General features: G+C 39.8%; 1 protein-coding gene across 1 annotated transcript in view; it reads left to right on the forward strand.

Annotated features, from left to right (window-relative positions):
• TOX3 (TOX high mobility group box family member 3) overlaps positions 1 to 18,724 on the forward strand; it is a 127,466-nt gene extending 108,742 nt beyond the window's left edge. The window contains exons 4-7 of the mRNA XM_004371590.2: positions 4,408 to 4,677; positions 9,618 to 9,845; positions 12,447 to 12,527; positions 16,769 to 18,724. Of these exons, the coding sequence (XP_004371647.1) occupies positions 4,408 to 4,677; positions 9,618 to 9,845; positions 12,447 to 12,527; positions 16,769 to 17,488 (1,299 nt within the window). The 3' untranslated portion in view covers positions 17,489 to 18,724. The remainder of the gene's footprint in view (positions 1 to 4,407; positions 4,678 to 9,617; positions 9,846 to 12,446; positions 12,528 to 16,768) is intronic.
• The last annotated feature ends 453 nt before the right edge of the window (positions 18,725 to 19,177 follow it).

Here is a 19,177-nt window from a genome sequence, read left to right on the forward strand (position 1 = left end):
TAATTTCATGGCTGGTGGACAGGGCAAGACCAAAAAGAGTGAGTTTTGCCCAAACACTCTGTCCAGAAGCTTAATAATTTAGCAAATGATACAAGTAGATATTACATATAAAACACAATTGTCAATCAACTCTTCTGGTGGGGAATGGTCGGGCAATGGTTGTTCTCTCTAAGAGCAAAACTAGTTGCCTTTCAGAAGACTGGTAAATCTTCTGAGACTTGATTTTAATAAGTGAGAGGTAATAATGATTTACAGAAAAACACATTAAATATCTTAGGACTGTATACATGACCATAACTTTCCTTATTATGTCAAGAAATTGTGAGCTACTTGGAGGCGTATGTATGAATTATGCTTGCTTATACATTGTCATAGTAAATTCGTTAGTCCATTCTAAATTTTGTTTAGTTGGACTAATGTTTAAAAAAATCACATGGTAAATTTCCAGTTCTCAAAGATAGAGGCATTGTAATATATGGTATCGCTGACCTGGCACATAGTAGCCCCTCAATAAAGGCTTTTAAACTGACTTGACATCTTTCTCTTTTTAAGTGGGAATGCTAAGATCAAAGGAAAAGTCTTTAAGGGTTACTTTATATATATATATTACTTTGGTTGCAGGTTTACAGAACAAACAGTTTCTCATTAAACATTCAGTACACATATTGTTTTATGACTTAATCATTAACAACCCCATGACATGTCAACACTCTCCCTTCTTGACCTTGGAGGACCCTTTTTTTTCTTTTTTTTTTTTTTTTGGTGAAAATTTACATAGCCAAATATACACATTTCAAAAATTTCTACATGTACAATTCAGTGACATTGATTACATTCTTCCATTTGTGCTGCTATTCTCACTATCCTTTTCCAAATTATTCCATCACCATTATCTTCAACTCATTGCCCCCTAAGCTTCCCATCAAACCTTTGAGTTGCTGTTATCAATTTGATCTCACATAATTTTTTTTTTTTTTGGTACCTTAGATGAAGGTTTGCAGAACAAATAGTTTCTCATTGAACAGTACACATATTGCCCTACGACAATGGTTAACAACCCCATGACATGTCAACACTGTCCCTTCTCAACTAAAGGTTACTTTTTTTTTATGGCAATGGGATTTGTATCCAAATAGCACTCTAGGTTAGTGGTTCTCAACTGTGAGCAATTTTGCCCCACGAGGGCTATTTGGCAACGTTTGGAAACATGATTGATTTGTCACGGCCTAGGTGGAGGGTGGGGAGGTGCTACCGGTATCTAGTGGGTAGAGAGGCCAGGGATGCAGCTCGAATCCCTCTAAGGCACAGGACAGTACCCAGCCACGACAAAGAATTATCTGGTCCAAAATGTCGGTAGAGCCAAAGTTGAGAAACCCTGCTCTAGGTCATTACAGGTAAATCTAATTCATTATTATTTAAAGCCTCATAATGCTTTGTACTATGGATAGATCATAATTTATTCAGCTAGTTTCCTGTTGATAGATATAACTTCTTCTTTAGTGGTATTCATGGATTTAATATTAAGAAACCAAATGGCCTAATTTAGTTGTTTACCAATCATTCTGTTTCTTTAAAGAGCAAAACATGCCTTTTTAGAAAGACTCAAAAGAGAATCAGTTAAGAATTCGTAGACTCATGTATAAAATTAGATTCTGGGTCACTGTGAGTCAAGAGAATTTGGTTTCAGTAAAATCACAGACTCATTCCAAATGACAAGTCTTAAAGTAAGTCATTTGAAAATCATGTCTTCATTTTTTGATGCTTTGGAATTAAAAAAGAAGAAGCAACAACTTTAAAGCCTTTTATATGACTACCAAAAGCAGAGAAGGCTTCTTCTGGATGTAATTGTAATAACTTTCAGTGAAAGCTAATTCTGAGTATCTCTACCTCCTCTTTATACATATTTTTAAAAATCCACCAGTACATTAAATCAGGGTGTGTTGAACAAAAGAAAACAAAGCAGGTTTAAGATGGAAAAAGCGATATTCATCCAAAAGATGTTAAATGAGTTCCAGATGCTGTTGACAATATAATTCAGAATCGGAATGACCCTTTGGTTAACCACAGAGGATTTTACAGAAAGGGTGCCCTAAAGCAAACAGATGTTTGCTCTGTGAAACCAAAGCTCTGTGCTTCTCTAGCCCATCCTCTCTGCATGTCATATGCATTCCTGGAGGGATAAAGAAAGAATTCTTGTTCTCTCACGGAGCTGATGTTGTCAGGTGCCCTCGAGTCAGTTCCAATTCATAGCGACCCTATGTACAACAGAACAAAATGTTGCCTGGTCTTGTGCCATCCTCACAGTCGGTGCTATGTTTGAGCCTATTGTTGCAGCCACTGTGTCCATTCATCCCGTGGAGGGTCTTACTCTTTTTTGCTGACCTTTTACCAAGCATGAAGTCCTTCTCCAGGACTAGTCCCTCCTGATAACATGTCCAAAGTATGTGAGTTGAAGTCTCAACATCCTCGCTTCCAAGGAGCATTCTGGTTGTACTTTTTCCAAGACAGAGTTGTTTGTTCTTCTGGCAATCCATGGTAATTCAGTATTCTTTGCCATCACCATAATTCACAGACATCAATTCTTCTTCCGTCTTCCTTATTCATTGTCCAGCTTTCGCATGCATATGAGGCAATTGGAAGCATCATGGCTTGGGTCAGGTGCATCTTATCCTCAAAGTGACATCTTTGCTTTTTAGCACTTGAAAGAAGTCTTTTGCAGCACATTTGCCCAGTGCAGTGCATCGCTTGATTTCTTGACTGCCGCTTCCATGGGCATTGATTGTGGATCCAAGTAAAACGAAATCTTTGACAACTTCAATATTTACTCCATTTACTATGATGTTGCTTGTTGGTCCAGTTGTAAGGATGGATAAAAACTAATGGAACAAAACTATGTATGTGAGTAGGATGGTAAACCAATTGGTGAGCCTGAAAGGGTTTTCTCAATAAGAAGCAAGAGTTGGAAGTTTATCTTTCCTTTGCCAGTGGTGTTCCTATAATCATCAGTTCTACAGTAAAATAAACTGGACTGAGTAGTTGGGTTTTGTGCTTCAGGCTCTTCAAAATTTTTGGCATGAGTCCTTATACTTTATAAATTAACCGAAACCGCGGTCCTGCAATAGATCACACCTAACAAAATTGCAACAGGTCAAGCCCATCTGTTTTGTTAGTTGTCGTTGAGTTGACTTTGACTCAGTGACCCCAAATACAACAGAACAAAATGTTTCCTGGTCCTGTGCCATCTTCATGATCATTGGTGTGCTCGAGTCCATTGTTGCGGCCACCATGTATTTTGTGTACCTTCCAACCTGGGAGACTCAGCTTCCGGCACTATCTTGGATAATATTCTGTTTTGAACCATAGGGTTTTCATTGACTTATTTTGGGAAGTAAATCAACAGGCCTTTCTTCCTAGTCTTAGTCTGAAAGCACCACTGAAGCCTGTCCAGTATGGGTGACCCTGTTGATATTTGAAATACTGGCGGCATAGTCAGTGGCATCACTAAGGGCTTGTGGGGGTATGGACTGCACCGGCTGACACTGTCAGAGGGGGTGGCACCAAAATGACTGTCTATAAAATTCTCATGCAGTGTTTCAACAGAAATTTATTATTTTTTATTAAAAAAATCCCTGTAGTTAAACAACAAAAACATTTTCTGTAAGCCCATCTTATGCGTATCAGTATACCTACAAGGCTAAAACTTTATGCTAATTTACTTTTTGAACCTTCTAATGTGCTCCCAACAGAGCTGTCATTATCCAATCACAGTGACCCTTCGAATCACACGGTTTCATCTGCCAGTACTACCAGCATACGCTATTGCTTTCGTTGCTGCTAGTGTTTTTATAGTCGCTGATTTTGTCACATTTTCTGGTGTTTTAAATACAGTATTGTGGCAACTAGTATTTGTGAACCTGTATCAATAACTTTTTTGAGAGTGAAGTAGTCATTAAAGGAAAAGAAGGAGAAAAATCACAAAAGGCTTCTACTCACTAATGTTATAATTATTGATGTTGTAATTCAATGTAGAAAGAATTTACAAAACAGTTTTGTTAGTGTTCATGTAATCTAAGAAATAGTACATTTAAGCAATTTATAACTATATTTATCACATACTGTTCTGTGATTAAAATTGATGAGAAACATTACTAAGGATTCTGTATAGTCTGGTATGGGAGGAGGTCCTCTATGGGGGCGGTGACACCATGAGTTACTGCACTGGGTGACACCAACCCTTGTGACACCACTGGGCATAGCTCCCAGAGTCACAGCAACAGGCAAGCCACCACAGTACAGCAAACTGACAGACAGGTGGTAGCAAACATAAATCTAAGGATCTACTAACATTGTAAGTTCATTGATACTGTTGTAAACTAAAATGGTTTCCCTCTTGCTGTTGCTTTTAAGGACCAGAGCCACACACAAGTTTCGCAATACCGTCAGGATCCCTCCCTGATCATGAGGTCCATTGTCCACATGACTGATGCTGCTCGCTCGGGGATCATGCCTCCTGCCCAGCTCACCACCATCAACCAGTCTCAGCTCAGTGCCCAGCTGGGCCTGAATTTGGGAGGTGCCAGTATGCCCCACACATCTCCTTCACCTCCAGCAAGCAAATCGGCAACTCCCTCCCCTTCCAGCTCCATCAATGAAGAGGATGCTGACGAATCCAACAGAGTAAGTGTAAGACACACTGCTGTTTACTGCTCTAGTAGGTAACCTCCCAGTGAATTTGGGGTCACCCCATGCTCATGTCTTTGAATTTCGTTCATGGTATTATTATCTTCTTTTTCTGCCTGGATTTGGAGTAGCAGTTGCATTTATGATGGTTTCATTTTTTTCTTCATTCTTTTACTTTTTTCTTTTCTCTGGAACTGGAAATTGGGAAATCTGGCTTCTCATGCTTACGTGAGGCATTGGGCAAATCATTTAACTCTTCTATGCTGTGACTTTTCTAATCTGCAAAAGGAAGGGCCTGTACTAGACTTACCAGAAATTCTAAACAGCTTTAATTTTAACTTAATGTCCATATGGTTTGGTTTCATCCAATTACTAGGCTGAACTGGTGGCACATTTGATAGCCTTGCACCTTCAGTGATGTTTATTACTTAGTAAGTTCTAATGGTTTTACATCTTTGTTTTTGCAGTGGAAAACATATTATTCAAGTATGTTGTTGTTGTTGGGTGCCATTGAGTAGATTCTGACTCCGTTGATCCCATGTGACAGAGAAGAACTGCCCCATAGGGTTTTCTTGGCTGTAATCTTTTACAGAAGCAGATTGCCAGGTCTTTCTCCCACAAAGCCATTAGGTGGGCTCGAAACGTCGACCTTAAGGTTAGCAGCAAGCATTTAACCATAGCGCCAGCAGGGTTCCTTTTAATCAAGAATACATAGTTTGAATTAAAAATGTTGTTGCAGATGTTGTACTTTCTGAATGCCTACCATAAATAACTTTAATGGAAAAGGGTCCTATAATAAAACACAATTACTCGTTGCTCATTCATTCATAATATGTTGTCCACTACTTTGTGCCTGACATCTGAGTTAGTTCTGGTAACGTAAAGATTTATAAGAGAATTATTGCCCATGGGATTCCCCATTGGGGTTCGATTGCTGTGTTTAAAACTAGCTCCAGATGTGATTAGTGTATAATTTATGTATCTGGTAGGCTGAGATGGTAATCGATTCTGCTTGGGAGAGTGATTTGAGGAAGGCTTTATTGAGAAGGTGATATTTGAATTAGGTCTAAGAGGATGCGTAAAATTTTGTGAGGCAGAAGAGAGAAGCAGGTATTCTGATTGTGGGAACAGTGAGGAGCATTGGGAGTACAAGGAAATTTATGGGTATAATGAGCGCTTGTTATGGGAGGAAAGAAGTAGGAGTGGAAAGAAATGGCTTAAATGTGGTGGTCTTTCCTCTGTTGGTAATTCAGAGCCGATTAATTATTTGCGTAAGGAAATGCCATAGGTATACGTATGCTTTAAAGATGACTTTGGCAATGTATCGGATGCATTACAAAGGGAGAGACCAGAGAAAAGAAAACCAAGTAAAAGACCCTTATGTTATGAACTATTGTATGTCAGCAAATGAAGGAATAGACAGGAGGAACCAGATTAGTGATACATTTAAGAGGGAGAATCACTAAGGGTTGGGTGGTCCCCTGGAATTTGGAGACGAGATAATTTTGGCTTCAGTTTTAGAGTCAGCATGGATGTAAGTAACTGAGAGAATCAACATGGGAAGAGAGGAGTGCTTTTCTTCCCCCATGGGGAAGATGAGAGTTTGGCATGGGCTGGGTTGAATTTGAGGGGCTTACAGTTGGATATCTGAGTCTAGAACTCAGCTCATTGGAGCCGAAACTATAGATTGGAGACCATCAGCATCAGCACATTGATGTGAAGACATGGATGTAATCCGAATTTCTCAGTGTGTAAGGAGCGAATCATGGCCAGAACCCTGAGCATCATTTTTTTTTCCATTGTTAAATTTAGTATTTATTTTAAAATCTTACATTTTAAACTACTTTTTTATATTGTAGTAAATACGTATGTAACAAATCAACCGCCATTTCAACATTCAAGTCAGTGACGTTGATTATATTTAACATATTGTTTGACACTTACCACTATCCATTTCCAAATTTGCCCATTACTCTTAACAGAAGCTCAGTGTCCCCTAAGCCCTGGTCTTCTCCCCACCCTCTTAACCACTAATAAACTTTGGTTTCTATACTTGCCTGTTCTAGATATTTCATATAAATGGGATCGTACACTATTTGCCCTTTGGTGACCGACTGATTTCACTCAGCATAATGTTTTCAAGGTTCACCCGTATTGTAGATCATCATTTATTTTTAAATAGCAAATGGAAACAGAGGAACTACAGAAGATTGAGAAGGACGAGGAAAAGAGGAGGGAGGTTAGAGTAATGTTGCAGAAACCAAAGGTATTTCGAGAAGGAGGGTTTGGTCTGTAGCATCAAATTAGCATCCCAGTGGGCACAGGGTTAGTAAACGCACTAACAGCCTCTACTCATGCTCACGGGGTCTTCCATGTGGTGAAGTGCAAAATCATGATTAGAGACACTCAAGAGATGTGAATAAGATGCAGCTAAGTTACAACTGGTCACACCCATTCAAATGGATTCATTTCACTGTCATTTCCAGTGATCTTAATACTTACCTCTGGACCAAACTGAAAGTGTCTAAAGACAATCGTTTACGTGCCTCCTAACTCCATTTTTGGTGAGAGTTTAGGAATCCAATCTTATCTCTTAAAGCAATTTAACTGAGAAAGGAAGATTAAAATTATTGTTAATTTTATCTCTTTTGGGTAAAACTATTTCTCCATCTTGCCCAACCCTTATAAAGAAGCACGATTTTTTTTGGTTTTTGTTTTTTTTTTTAGGAGAATTAATTCTGAACTTTTAGTTAAAGTGTGGGATTCATCTCTGGTTTATTCTTAAAAGGTAATGGTGATTAAGGCAAGTCCTGGCTATCCAAGAAAGAGACATCAAGGATTGTCAACATTTGAATGTTGTTGTATACAGAATGAAATTAGACTTGTCTCATTTGGAAAAAGCTGGAAATTACTTTCATCTTGCTGTTGGTCAGGGTGCCGTTGGCACTAGCAGTGCCAGATTTGCTTCCAGGAAAAGAATATAGTTGTTTGACTCAATTTTTTCTTGTTATTGAAGTAATATTTTTTTTAAAGCTCACAGCCGAGCTCTAACTGACGGGCATCTGATTCCCTTGCAAGTTCGGCTTCATTAACTAGAATTAAACAAGTCTCATTTATTCTGAGAATTTAGGGAAAAAAGACAATGGTGCCTACAGAATTATTGAATTAATTGCGTGAGTTATGAAAGACGGCATTTTGGAGGAGAGGTGAAATTTGGCTTCACACCCTCTGAAGCATATGAACTGCGAGTGTGGATGTTGTTTGGGGGCCGTGGGGGTTCGGTGGCAGAAATCTCGCCTTCCACGTGGGTGTCCTGGGCTCAGTTTCTGTCCAGTGTAACTCATATGCAGCCACTACCTGTCTGTCAGTGAAGGCTTGCTTGTTGCTATTATGCCGAACAGGTTTCAGTGGAGCTTCCAGACTAAGACAGACTAGAAAGAAAGGCCTGGCGATCTACTTCCAAAAATCATCCAGTGAAAATCTTCGGATCACAACAGTCTGATATGCAGCCGATCGTGGGGATGACGCAGGACCAGGCAGCGTTTCATTCAGTTGGGCGTGGAGTTGCCATGAGTCGACGGTTGACTCAGCGGCAACTAACAACATGGTTCAAACTGTGGGCCTACCTGGAAGTAGAGAAGAGATTTCTTAACACCCGAAGGGTTCAGAGCTCTCAAAGAGAAGTTACTTAACAGTCAAGAAAATTCCCTTGCAATTTTAGTAATTGGATTAAGTACCAAATGACCTTCATTCAGAACGTAATGATACTCTTGGAAAATTTGAATTAGGATTCAAGATTCAAGGCCATTAAAAGCCAATCTGGTAGGTAGTAAGTTGAGTCTATCTCAGCTGATCTTGCCGAAGGCTGGCTCTTAAAACAAATTTTGTCAAACGCTTCAGGATCCATGATGAAGTTAACTGCAAAATTATCTTCAATATAGCCACGTTGTAATCTAGGGGTATAAAGTATGGTTGATAAGTTATTTCTCCTGCTTCTCAGACAAGTATATTGTATTATCAGTAAAATTTGGTGATAATAGCAGGTAAGTATGGAGCCCAGTGGTTTATAAATTTGGGGAATTGTACCCGTATCATTTTAATGGTTTTGATCTCATAAGGTTTATATCGTGGATATGTGTGAGAGTTCCAGTGGCAATATTTTTATGGGCAAGACTCCTTACCATATATAATAAGGATCTTTAGTCTTGGTGATTTTAAGTATCAACTATTGCTCTTTTATAGTTTTTCAATATTTATGAAGAATATCAATTTCTTTTCTACCTTCACTTGAAGTCGTTTTGACATTTTTACACTTTTTGTTATCCTATTCTTTAAAAAGTTATTATTTTTTTTTAATAAAAATAAAGAAGACCTTTCCCTTATTATGCATATTTAGGGATTGTCGCTAATTTCCATTTGAGTTTCCAGACACCCATTAGGAAAGTAACATTCTGGTAAAATAAAAATCCGTCTCAAAAAATAAATTCAGACTGATCATACATGTGGCATGTGACTAGGGCAAAGACCTCATTTAAATTATCTGAATATGATCACCACCCTGAATATTAGTTAAGCTTTTCCTTCTAAAACCTCTGACGATTTAAAATATTTTGTTTATGTGTACTTGTATGCATAGCGTATATATATAGCATTGCCTGGGAACAGAGCGTTCTGTTTTTCATTACTCATAATTGCTATTTAGAGCATATGCTGCAAATGTATTGAAGATACTTCTGGGTCTCATTAATCAATGTTCTAAATGCTAATCTCTGCTGTCCAGTTAACTCTTAAGCAAATTTACCCTCCCCCCTTTTTGTGGTGATTCATCTGCTGATGATGTTTAACAAAACCTTAAAGGAACAATTGTGGGTTAAGTAAGTCTTGCTGCATTCTGTGTAAGTACATTGTAGGCAGTGAATTTTCCTCCTGCTTTGCAGGCCATCGGAGAGAAAAGAGCTGCTCCGGATTCTGGCAAGAAGCCCAAGACTCCAAAGAAAAAGAAAAAGAAAGATCCCAACGAGCCCCAGAAGCCAGTGTCAGCATATGCCCTATTTTTCAGAGACACGCAGGCTGCAATTAAAGGTCAGAACCCCAATGCAACCTTTGGAGAGGTCTCCAAAATCGTAGCATCTATGTGGGACAGCCTTGGAGAAGAACAAAAGCAGGTAAGGCAAGATCCATCATGGCCATATATATATTTGAAAATTACTGGAGTATTCCTTGTAGCTTTTCTGAGCAAATACTTTCCCTTAATATGATTGCCTCTCATGAAAGCCTTTCTAAGCTGTGGAGTTAAAAAAACCAACCAACCAAACGTACGCAGTCATGCGCCGCACGTCTGTTTGGCCAACGTCCGTCCGTGGTCCCAACCCCTATAAAGCCTATTACATTAAAAGTTTCAGGTGCATACAATGGTTCATAATAACAAACGAACGCTACTTTGTGACATGCAACAAACCGTTATTATGATTGTCACTGGATTATTATGTAAAAGAGGTTTTAGTGTATCTGGAAATGTTTCTTGAGCGTTTTTTATGCATAGAAAGCTACACTATATACTGTATCCTAAGATAAGTCTGTTTTGACTCACCGTACGTCTTTTAACTTTCTTACAAATTCTACTAAAAGACAGATTTAGGAACAGAACTCATTCAACTCATTCGTAATCTGAGGACTGCCTGATATAATGTGATGTTCGCACAACGTCCAAATCACATGAGGTCCTGTTTCACAGAACTTATCGTGGACATTAAGTGACATGTGGTTGTAAATATAAACAACTCTGCAGCCACTTTGTGGCTGTATAGATTTCTCAGCCAGCTTCAGGCTGAATGTTCAGAACCCATCTAGAGGAGGATTGGAAAAAATCCAGGCTGTGTCCTGCAAGCATAAACTTTTGGTAATAATCTTTTCATTTTAAATAATGTGGATTTTGTCCCCCTTTGTTCAAAAGGAGCACTACAAAAGGATTAGGTCCATCCTGCTTGCCTTTTCATTGATCAGCTTTCTGAAACTTTGTGCTGTCTTGGTGGGTTTCCAAACTTTGAAGCCTTCTCTGTGTGTCTCATTATCGTCAGCAGGCATTTGAAATTTTATTCCAAGTTCATTTTAAAGCTCGGCAGTGTGAGAGGTATTTAGAGATTAGCTATGCTGGTAGGAGATACTTCCTTAGGAGTTTAGTCTCTTCTCCTTCCCCATGCAACTCTTCCACACAAACGAGAGAAGAATGGGTTCCTTGGGGTCAGTCCTTCCCTTGTTCCTTGCATGAAACTCCAATTACCATTAATAGGAGTTAACGCTCACATATCGATGGAAGAATAGACCCCTATTAGTGATAAAATACAATAATTGTTTCGGAAGGAAGAGTGGAAAGCCCTTGATTTTTCTTTACAAACCATGAACTCATTCCTGCTAGCTGGTTTCATTGGGGTGGTACACCTATAGAATTTTACTCTTTGCTTCAGTGAGGTTATTGCTGTATGTAGCAGACTGAGTTTCTATCCTTGAAATACAATTATAAGGGAGGGGCAAACTGCTATACCTAACTTTTAAACTCTGGAGAGAGAGACATAGTAGTGCATTGGTCTAACGCCCAGCCATCTGACCACTGTTAAAAAAAAGGAAGCCCAAATCATGTTTAAAATGATGGGTTTTATTTATGTAGCTCATTGCTCTCATTCATGGAAATCTCACATCTTTTGCTATTTCTGCCTTTCTTTTTTTTCCCAACACAAAACTAATATTGAAAGGTCTCCATCTTCTCTCTTCTGTCTTCACACACTCTCCCACTTTCGTTTTTGTTTGATTTAGTACGGTTGAGAAATGTGGTATGGGAAAGATGGCATTGATGGAGAAACTAGTTACTTTCTGTAATTTAAACCAGTTGCAGCAAGTTTTATTCTTCTTACTACCTGATGTACTGCCTTAGCAAGAGGCCCTCCGGGTCCTCTCAAGGAATCTAGGCTGCACACTGAGACTCTTTTCTCATTTGCGATGGTGGTTGTTAGCGGCTGTGTTTCTGCCCCCGACTCATGGCAACCCCATGTGTTACAGAGTAGAACTGCTCCACTGGGTTTTCTAGGCTATGATCTTTACCGAAGGAGTCCAGGTGGTGCAGTGGTTAAGCACTCGCTGCTGATCGACAGGACAGTGGTTCGAACCTGTCAACCTGGCTGCGGGACAAAGATGTGGCAGTCTGCATCCGTAAAGGTTAAACCAAACTTGTTGCTATGGAGTCGATTCCGACTTGTAATGACCTATAGGACAGAGTAGAACTCCCCATAGGGTTTCCAAGGCTGTAAATCTTTACGGAAGCAGACTGCCACATTTCTCCTGAGGAGTGGCTGGTGGGTTCGAATGGCCTTGGAAACCCTGTGGAGCATTTCTATAGGGTGGCTATGAGCTGGAAGCGACTTGAGGGCAACGGGTTAATCTTTAGGGAGCAGTTCACCAGGCCTTTCTTCACAGAGCTGCCGGACGAGTTCAAACTGCCACCCTGTCGGTTAGCAGCCAATTGCAAACTGCTTGTGCCACCAAGCTCCTTTCATTTGCGATAGTAAACATCAGCATTGTGCCCCAGTTAGGTGGCTGAGTTTTTGTTTGTTTTAATATGTATGTGTGTGTGTATGTGTGTTAACATTTAAAAATCAAAGCTAAGAAAGACTAACCCTTTCTGTAAGTTGCACTGTGCCCTAGTTTTTGCAGCATTTATTTTATGGCCGAGAATTTATACGCTAAAGGTGGTGCTAATTGTGGTCTTTCAATAGGTATATAAAAGAAAAACGGAAGCTGCCAAAAAAGAGTACCTGAAGGCCCTGGCTGCATACAGGGCGAGCCTGGTTTCCAAGGTAAGCCTGCACAGGTGATCCCTCTCGTCATAGTTACAATATTCAGAGTAGCCCTGGAGCATTGAAAATGTAAATGCAACTCCTCTTAGAGATGATAAAATAGCATCTTGAACAACTCACAAACTTGTTTCCATTTGAGATTACCTGGATGATGGCAGGGAAAGTATGAATTAATTAAGCATCTGAGTCTAAATGATTGTTTCCAGAAGATTCGCTGATCTCTATCGATGTGTGTTCAAACTCTTTAGACAAATTTTAAGTAGTCTCTTATTCTTTCTTTGTGTCAGGGACTGAGATCTGTGTTAATGTCCTCTTTATTTATGTCCTGGGAGGTGTATGTTTGTCTGGCATTTTTGGATCTCAAATCATAAATTCTCCAGTAGTTATTGTAATCTGGAATGTTGCCTTTTGACCAAGCGCCCCATTCATATAAATAAATAAACTTCATGCTTATTTAAAATAAAATTATGCTCCAAGTACAAAAAACAAAAGACAGATGTATGTATTATACATAGCATATACGATGGGCTCATTGTATTATAAACTGCACCAATATCTCGAAGCAAATGCCGCTCTCGATTATTATTATCTTGATGCAAAAGGAGCATGAGCTATTACCTGATTTTTTAAAACAGTTAATTAACTTTGTCTTTTGCCTTACTTGAATTTAGAGAAGCTTGGGGGACAATAATTTGAACTAATACGTTTCTGCTCATGATACTTTTTCTTTGGCAAGCAGAGATACCATTCCATTGTCATTGTTACTGTGTCAAGTGCTACAAAGGACCTCACGGCATTGTAGATGTTGCTGGCAAAGCCATTTTAAAAGCGTTTACTCCCTTTTTCTCACTCTTCCTCACCTGAGTTGTTTCTTCTGTATATTAAAGCTTACAGCTGGCAGCTGCTCATAACCGAACAACAAAGGTCCTCTGGCCCTTGTTGATAGCTCCCAGAATACTTGTCACTTCAGTAGAAAGAGAAAACATTTATCGGGTCAATAGCAAAACCTTTTTCTGAGAATCTGGAAGACACACACTGGAAGATACACAGTTTCTGTACTCAGATTTGGATATTGGCAGAAAACAACTGATTGTGTGGGCTACAGATTTTAAGCATGGAGGTATGGTTGGTTGTTAATTGGATGGAGTAAAGTGTCAAGAGTAACAAAGTGCATGTACTTCCTAAGCAGATCATGTATTCATTCATTCATTTACCCAGAAGCAGGTATAGGTGATCATTGTGGATTAGGGCATGAATAATTGAAAATTCACGGATTTCGGCCAAGAGCCAATAACTCAAGAGACATAAGGAAATAGCAACCATGATTGGGCTCATCAAGTCTCTGAATGACTTAGAAGAGATAACTTGAAAGTTATGTATTGGATACTAGAATCATTTTAGAATGGAAATCATTGACTCCAGAGCCAATAGGATGGAATTTAAAAAGAATACATCTAAATCTAAAATACTCTCTTTTTTTTGTAATTAAGTGCAATTTGAGAAGTTCCTAAATTTATATTCAGACACCTGGCAGGCAAAAATGTAGTCCTTGAGGTATAAGTTTAAAATAATTTCAGCCTGAGCCAAAAGTGTAAAATAGCTGCAAATATAGTGATCTCTCTGGGAGCAACATCTAATGGTACATTATAATGATTAGACCAACTCAGAAGGACTGATTCTGTTTTGGACTCTACAATTTAAAGAGGGTTGGTGACCAGTTGGAGGCTGTCTAGAGTGTTGACTATATGATCGTGAAGACTAAAAAATCAAATTATGTTAGAATAATTGAAAACCAGGGAAGGGTGGATTTGGGGAATGTAATCCTGGTCCTCAAATATAAGGGCCACCATGTAAGGGAAGCATTAGTTGAACTCTGTGCCCCTAGATAGAAGAACTAACTAGTCTAAGGAGCAAGGTTACAGGAAGCAAGATTTCAGCCTCAACATGTGGGGGGGCAACAATGAGGTTATCATATGTGCATTGAACTTGTGCCTAGGATGCCCTCCCACTCAAGATGTGACTTTACTGTATTCTTCATAACTACAAGAGAAAATAAAACCACCAATTGCCATAGAGTCGATTCCAACTTATGGTGACACTGTGTGTGTCATAGAAGAACTGTGCTCCACAGGGTTTTCAGTGGCTGATTTTCCGGAAGTAGATCACCAGACCTTTCTTTCAAGGTGCCTCTGGAAGGACTCAAACCTCCAACCCTTAGGTTAGCAGCCAAGGGCGTGAACCATTTGCACCACCTTGGGACTCCCCCAGTTACACCCTCCAAAAAACCCATAATTTTTGAAGAATAAGAGGAAAAAAGGAGCCCTGGTGGTGAAATGGTTAAGTGCTCGGCTGCTAACTGAAAGGTCAGCGGCTCGAATCTACCAGCTGCTCCATGGAAGAAAAGAGCTGGCGATCTGCTCTCATAAAGATTGATGTTGTTGTTGTTAGGTGCCGTTGAGTCCGTTCTGATTCGTAGCGACCCTATGTACAACAGAACGAAACACTGCCTGGTCCTGCGCCATCCTCACAATTGTTAATATGTTTGAGCCCATTGTTGCAGCCACTGTGTCAATCCATCTCGTTGAGGCTCTTCTTTTTTGCTGACCCTCTACCTTACCAAGCATGATGTCCTTCTCCAGGGACTAGTCCCTCCTGATAACATGTCCAAAGTATGTGAGATGAAATCTCACCATCCTCGCTTCCAAGGAGCACTCTGGCTGTACTGCCCTGAGGAGCTGTTCTGTTCTCTGTCATATAGGGTCGCTATGAGTCGGAATTAACTTGACGTCACACAACAACAAGACGAAAAGTAGTCTTTAAGAGGAATTATTCCAAACACGGTTTCATTAGTAAAAGCTAGAGATAATTACGTGTTTTTACTACAAAATTTAATAGTTTTTCTCCATTTTGAGCTCTAGATCTGTTTATCTTATAACAGATTATACAAAGTCATACAACTATTGAACGTTCTTCCATGTCTGTGACTTCTTCAATAAGTTCTGGTTATCCTTGAAAATATCTATTAGACTAAAATATTTCTAATGTTGTAAAGTACTTCAATTTACTATCTCTAAGGAATCCTGTTATGTTTTTCTTATATTCAGGTAAGCACTGCTGTAAGTAATCATGCAGGTACAGGAATTTGAAATTTTCTAGTAGGAATTGTTTTCTAGTGGTAGTTTTTGTTAATTAAAAGAAATAACTAACATTTACTAAGTGCTTTCTGTAGGCCAGAAACTGTTGTAAATGTTTAAGACATATGAGTTAATTTAATTCAGATTTAATTAATAATCCACATAGCCCCATTTTGCAGATTAGGAAACTGAGGAGCAGAGGGACGAATTCAATTTTCCCAGTTCGCAAAGTTATTCATTAGTAAAACTGGATTTGAATTCAAGCAGTCTGCATTCCAGTCAACGATGAGATTATTACGGACATAAATGCTGAAGAATTGTTGCTCTTAAGTATGTGTGTTGGTCTTCTTCTGCCACAATAGTGCTGTGTAACAAACAACCCCAAAGCCCAGTGATTAAGAAAAATCAGCGTTTATTTATCTTGGAGACTGACATTTAGCTAGCTGGTTCTTCAGATCTAGGCCAGGCTTGGCAGGATCAGCTAGTCCTGCTTATCTGATAACTCTACAGTCAACTTTTGGGTCAGAGAGGGCTGAGATGGCAGATGGCCTCATTCACATATATGGTAGGTTACTGGCTGGGAGTGAGCTGACTCCTAAAAGCTGGTGTAACTGGGCCACAGCCTGTCATCATCCACATGACAGTGGTAGATTCCAGAAGAGAGTGGAAGGGTGTAAGGCCTCTTGTGGCATCAGCTTGGAACTGGGACAATGTCCCTTCCACCACATTCTGTTAGCCAAAGCAAAGGCACACAGCCAGCCCAGATTCAAGGGGTAGGAAATTTGGCTCCACCTTTTGATGGGAAAAGCTAAAAAGTCGCCTGATGAGGGTCTTGGATACTGGCAGGTGTGAACAATGGTGGCCACCTCTGTAATCAGTTTATCTCAACTTGTGTATTTTAGAAGCCCTGGTAGCTCAGTGGTTAAGAGCTTGGCTGCTAACCAAAAGGTTGGTAGTTCGAATCCACCAGCTGATCCTTGGAAACCCTATAGAGTAGTTTGACTCTGTCCTACAGGGTCACTGTGAGTCGAAATCGACTCGATGGTAATGGCTTGGTTTTGTTTTTGTGTATTTTAATATTCTGGAATTTCTCCCCCCAAAACGCAGGCTGCCGCCGAATCAGCAGAAGCCCAGACCATTCGTTCTGTTCAGCAGACCCTGGCGTCAACCAATCTGACATCCTCCATCCTTCTCAACACTCCGCTGTCTCAACATGGAACAGTATCAACGTCGCCTCAGACTCTCCAGCAATCGCTCCCTAGGTCAATCGCTCCCAAGCCCTTAACCATGAGACTCCCCATGAACCAGATTGTCACCTCAGTCACCATTGCAGCCAACATGCCATCGAACATTGGTGCCCCACTGATCAGCTCCATGGGAACAGCCATGGTTGGCTCAGCATCCTCCACCCAAGTGAGCCCTTCAGTGCAAACCCAACCACATCAGCTGCAGCTGCAGCAGCAGCAGCAGCAACAGCAACAGCAGCAGATGCAACAGATGCAGCAGCAGCAACTCCAGCAGCATCAAATGCATCAGCAAATCCAGCAGCAGATGCAGCAGCAGCATTTCCAACACCACATGCAGCAGCACCTGCAGCAGCAGCAGCAGCTGCAGCAGCAAATCAACCAACAGCAGCTGCTGCTGCAGCAGCTGCAGCACATGCAACACCAGTCTCTGCCTTCTCCGCGCCAGCACTCGCCCGCCGCTTCCCAGATCACGTCCCCCATCCCCGCCATCGGGAGCCCCCAGCCCGCCTCTCAGCAGCACCGGTCGCAAATACAGTCTCAGACACAGACTCAAGTCTTATCGCAGGTCAGTATTTTCTGAAGACACGTGGCGGATGGAGTTGTGTGGATCAGGAGGGTGGCATAGGAGGGGTAAACCATACGTGGCTGAAACTTGTAAGTTGGTGTTGGTTATGCAGCAAATGTGTAACAGATCAAACGGTCCTCTCAAGTGTCTATTAGATAGGCAATAAGAACTACAGTGTAGCTGGGTATCATCTTTTAGCCGACTGTAAATCACTTTGTTTTTAAACAAGAAAAGCTGTGCTCTTTTATGTGATGGCTTTTTTATTTATTCAGGCTATACCTACAATATGTGAATCGAACCGTTTCATGAATCCTGGGACGCACTGATGATTATAAACTGGCCTGTCTGAGTCACAGAACATGGCCTTATTGCTCCTGAAGTGAATAAACCACACTTCCAGGCTGTTTGAACTTCCGAAGCCCTAAAAATAAAAAGCACAGTTGTAACTACCTGAGATACGAAAGTTCAGTTTCATACAAATGCTTGTATGACGTGAATAGTTGATGGCATTTTTTTGTCATGAGAAAAAAATAATGTAAATCACAGACTTTTGCCAAAGCTCTTATTTTTTTTCCCCCTAAATCTCTCCAGGGAAAAAAAAAAAAATGCAAGTGATTAGATTCAATTCTTGACTCCTTTTCACTTTTTCTCCATGACTTGTCCAAATCAAACGACGGTGTATGTTGTAACAGTATCTATGACCGCTGTTAGCCCGTGATATATCCATTCCAATTAGAAGAAAAGAAATGTGAATATTATATTCTGTGTTTTGAGTGACAAGTTTCGAAGAATAAAAACACTGTATTTTTAAAAGGGAAATGCACTTAAATGAAAACAGTTATTACAAAAGTTAAGATTTAAAAAAAAAAAAGAAGCAAGAGGTTTTATTATGATGTAATACCGGTAGAATATTTAAAAGGCGCACCACATCTGAATAATCAATGTAAATATTTTCTTTCCAAGTTGTAAGTTTTCATATCATGTGTTGTAAAGTTTTTCATAAACGAGGCTTTAAGATAAACACTGGTGATATAAACCATTCATTGCTACGTTGCTTATTGTGTTTTTATGCTGTTTTATACTTTTTTATGAGTTACGATAGCAGCAATTAAGTTGTTTGTATTTTGCTTAACTAAAAGAAAAAATGCTTTTATCTTGCTATAGAATAAACACATTTCAGTAAAAACCGTGGACTGTATTTTGATGCAGCAACAAGGCAACTGTTCACTTTTCAAATAAAATGCTCTGTCAAATTTCATTTTTGGTCCTTGAATACATACAGGATGGGGAAATATGCCACTTCTCAAGTGTTATTTCTGCCCAAGCATCATCTTCCATTTTCAAATACCAGAATCATGGCTAAGAATTTAGATTGCATAGCCCCAAACCAGGACCCTTAAAAAAAAAACTTTGGAAATATTTTTGTAATTGTCTTTTTCTTAAGATGGGAGTGCAGGGTAAGTTTGTAGAGAAGAACAATTGTGTTTCGATTAGGAGCTAGAACTAGCTGGCATTGTGTTGTTATTGCTATTAAAACGGGTGATGAATGCTGATTCTTTAACCAAAATAATGATTTCAGTGCCCATTTCTTGCCCCCCTTTCTTCCCGTGTAGTAGCTTCTCTTTGAGAACAGTGTGACGACTATCCCCAGTTGTCTTGCATGATTAATTACAGCATCTGTCCTGTCAGAAGTTATAATGAAGA

The sequence above is a fragment of the Trichechus manatus genome, unplaced genomic scaffold (genome assembly GCF_000243295.1).
Source record: "Trichechus manatus latirostris isolate Lorelei unplaced genomic scaffold, TriManLat1.0 scaffold00014, whole genome shotgun sequence".
Taxonomy (NCBI): domain Eukaryota; kingdom Metazoa; phylum Chordata; class Mammalia; order Sirenia; family Trichechidae; genus Trichechus; species Trichechus manatus.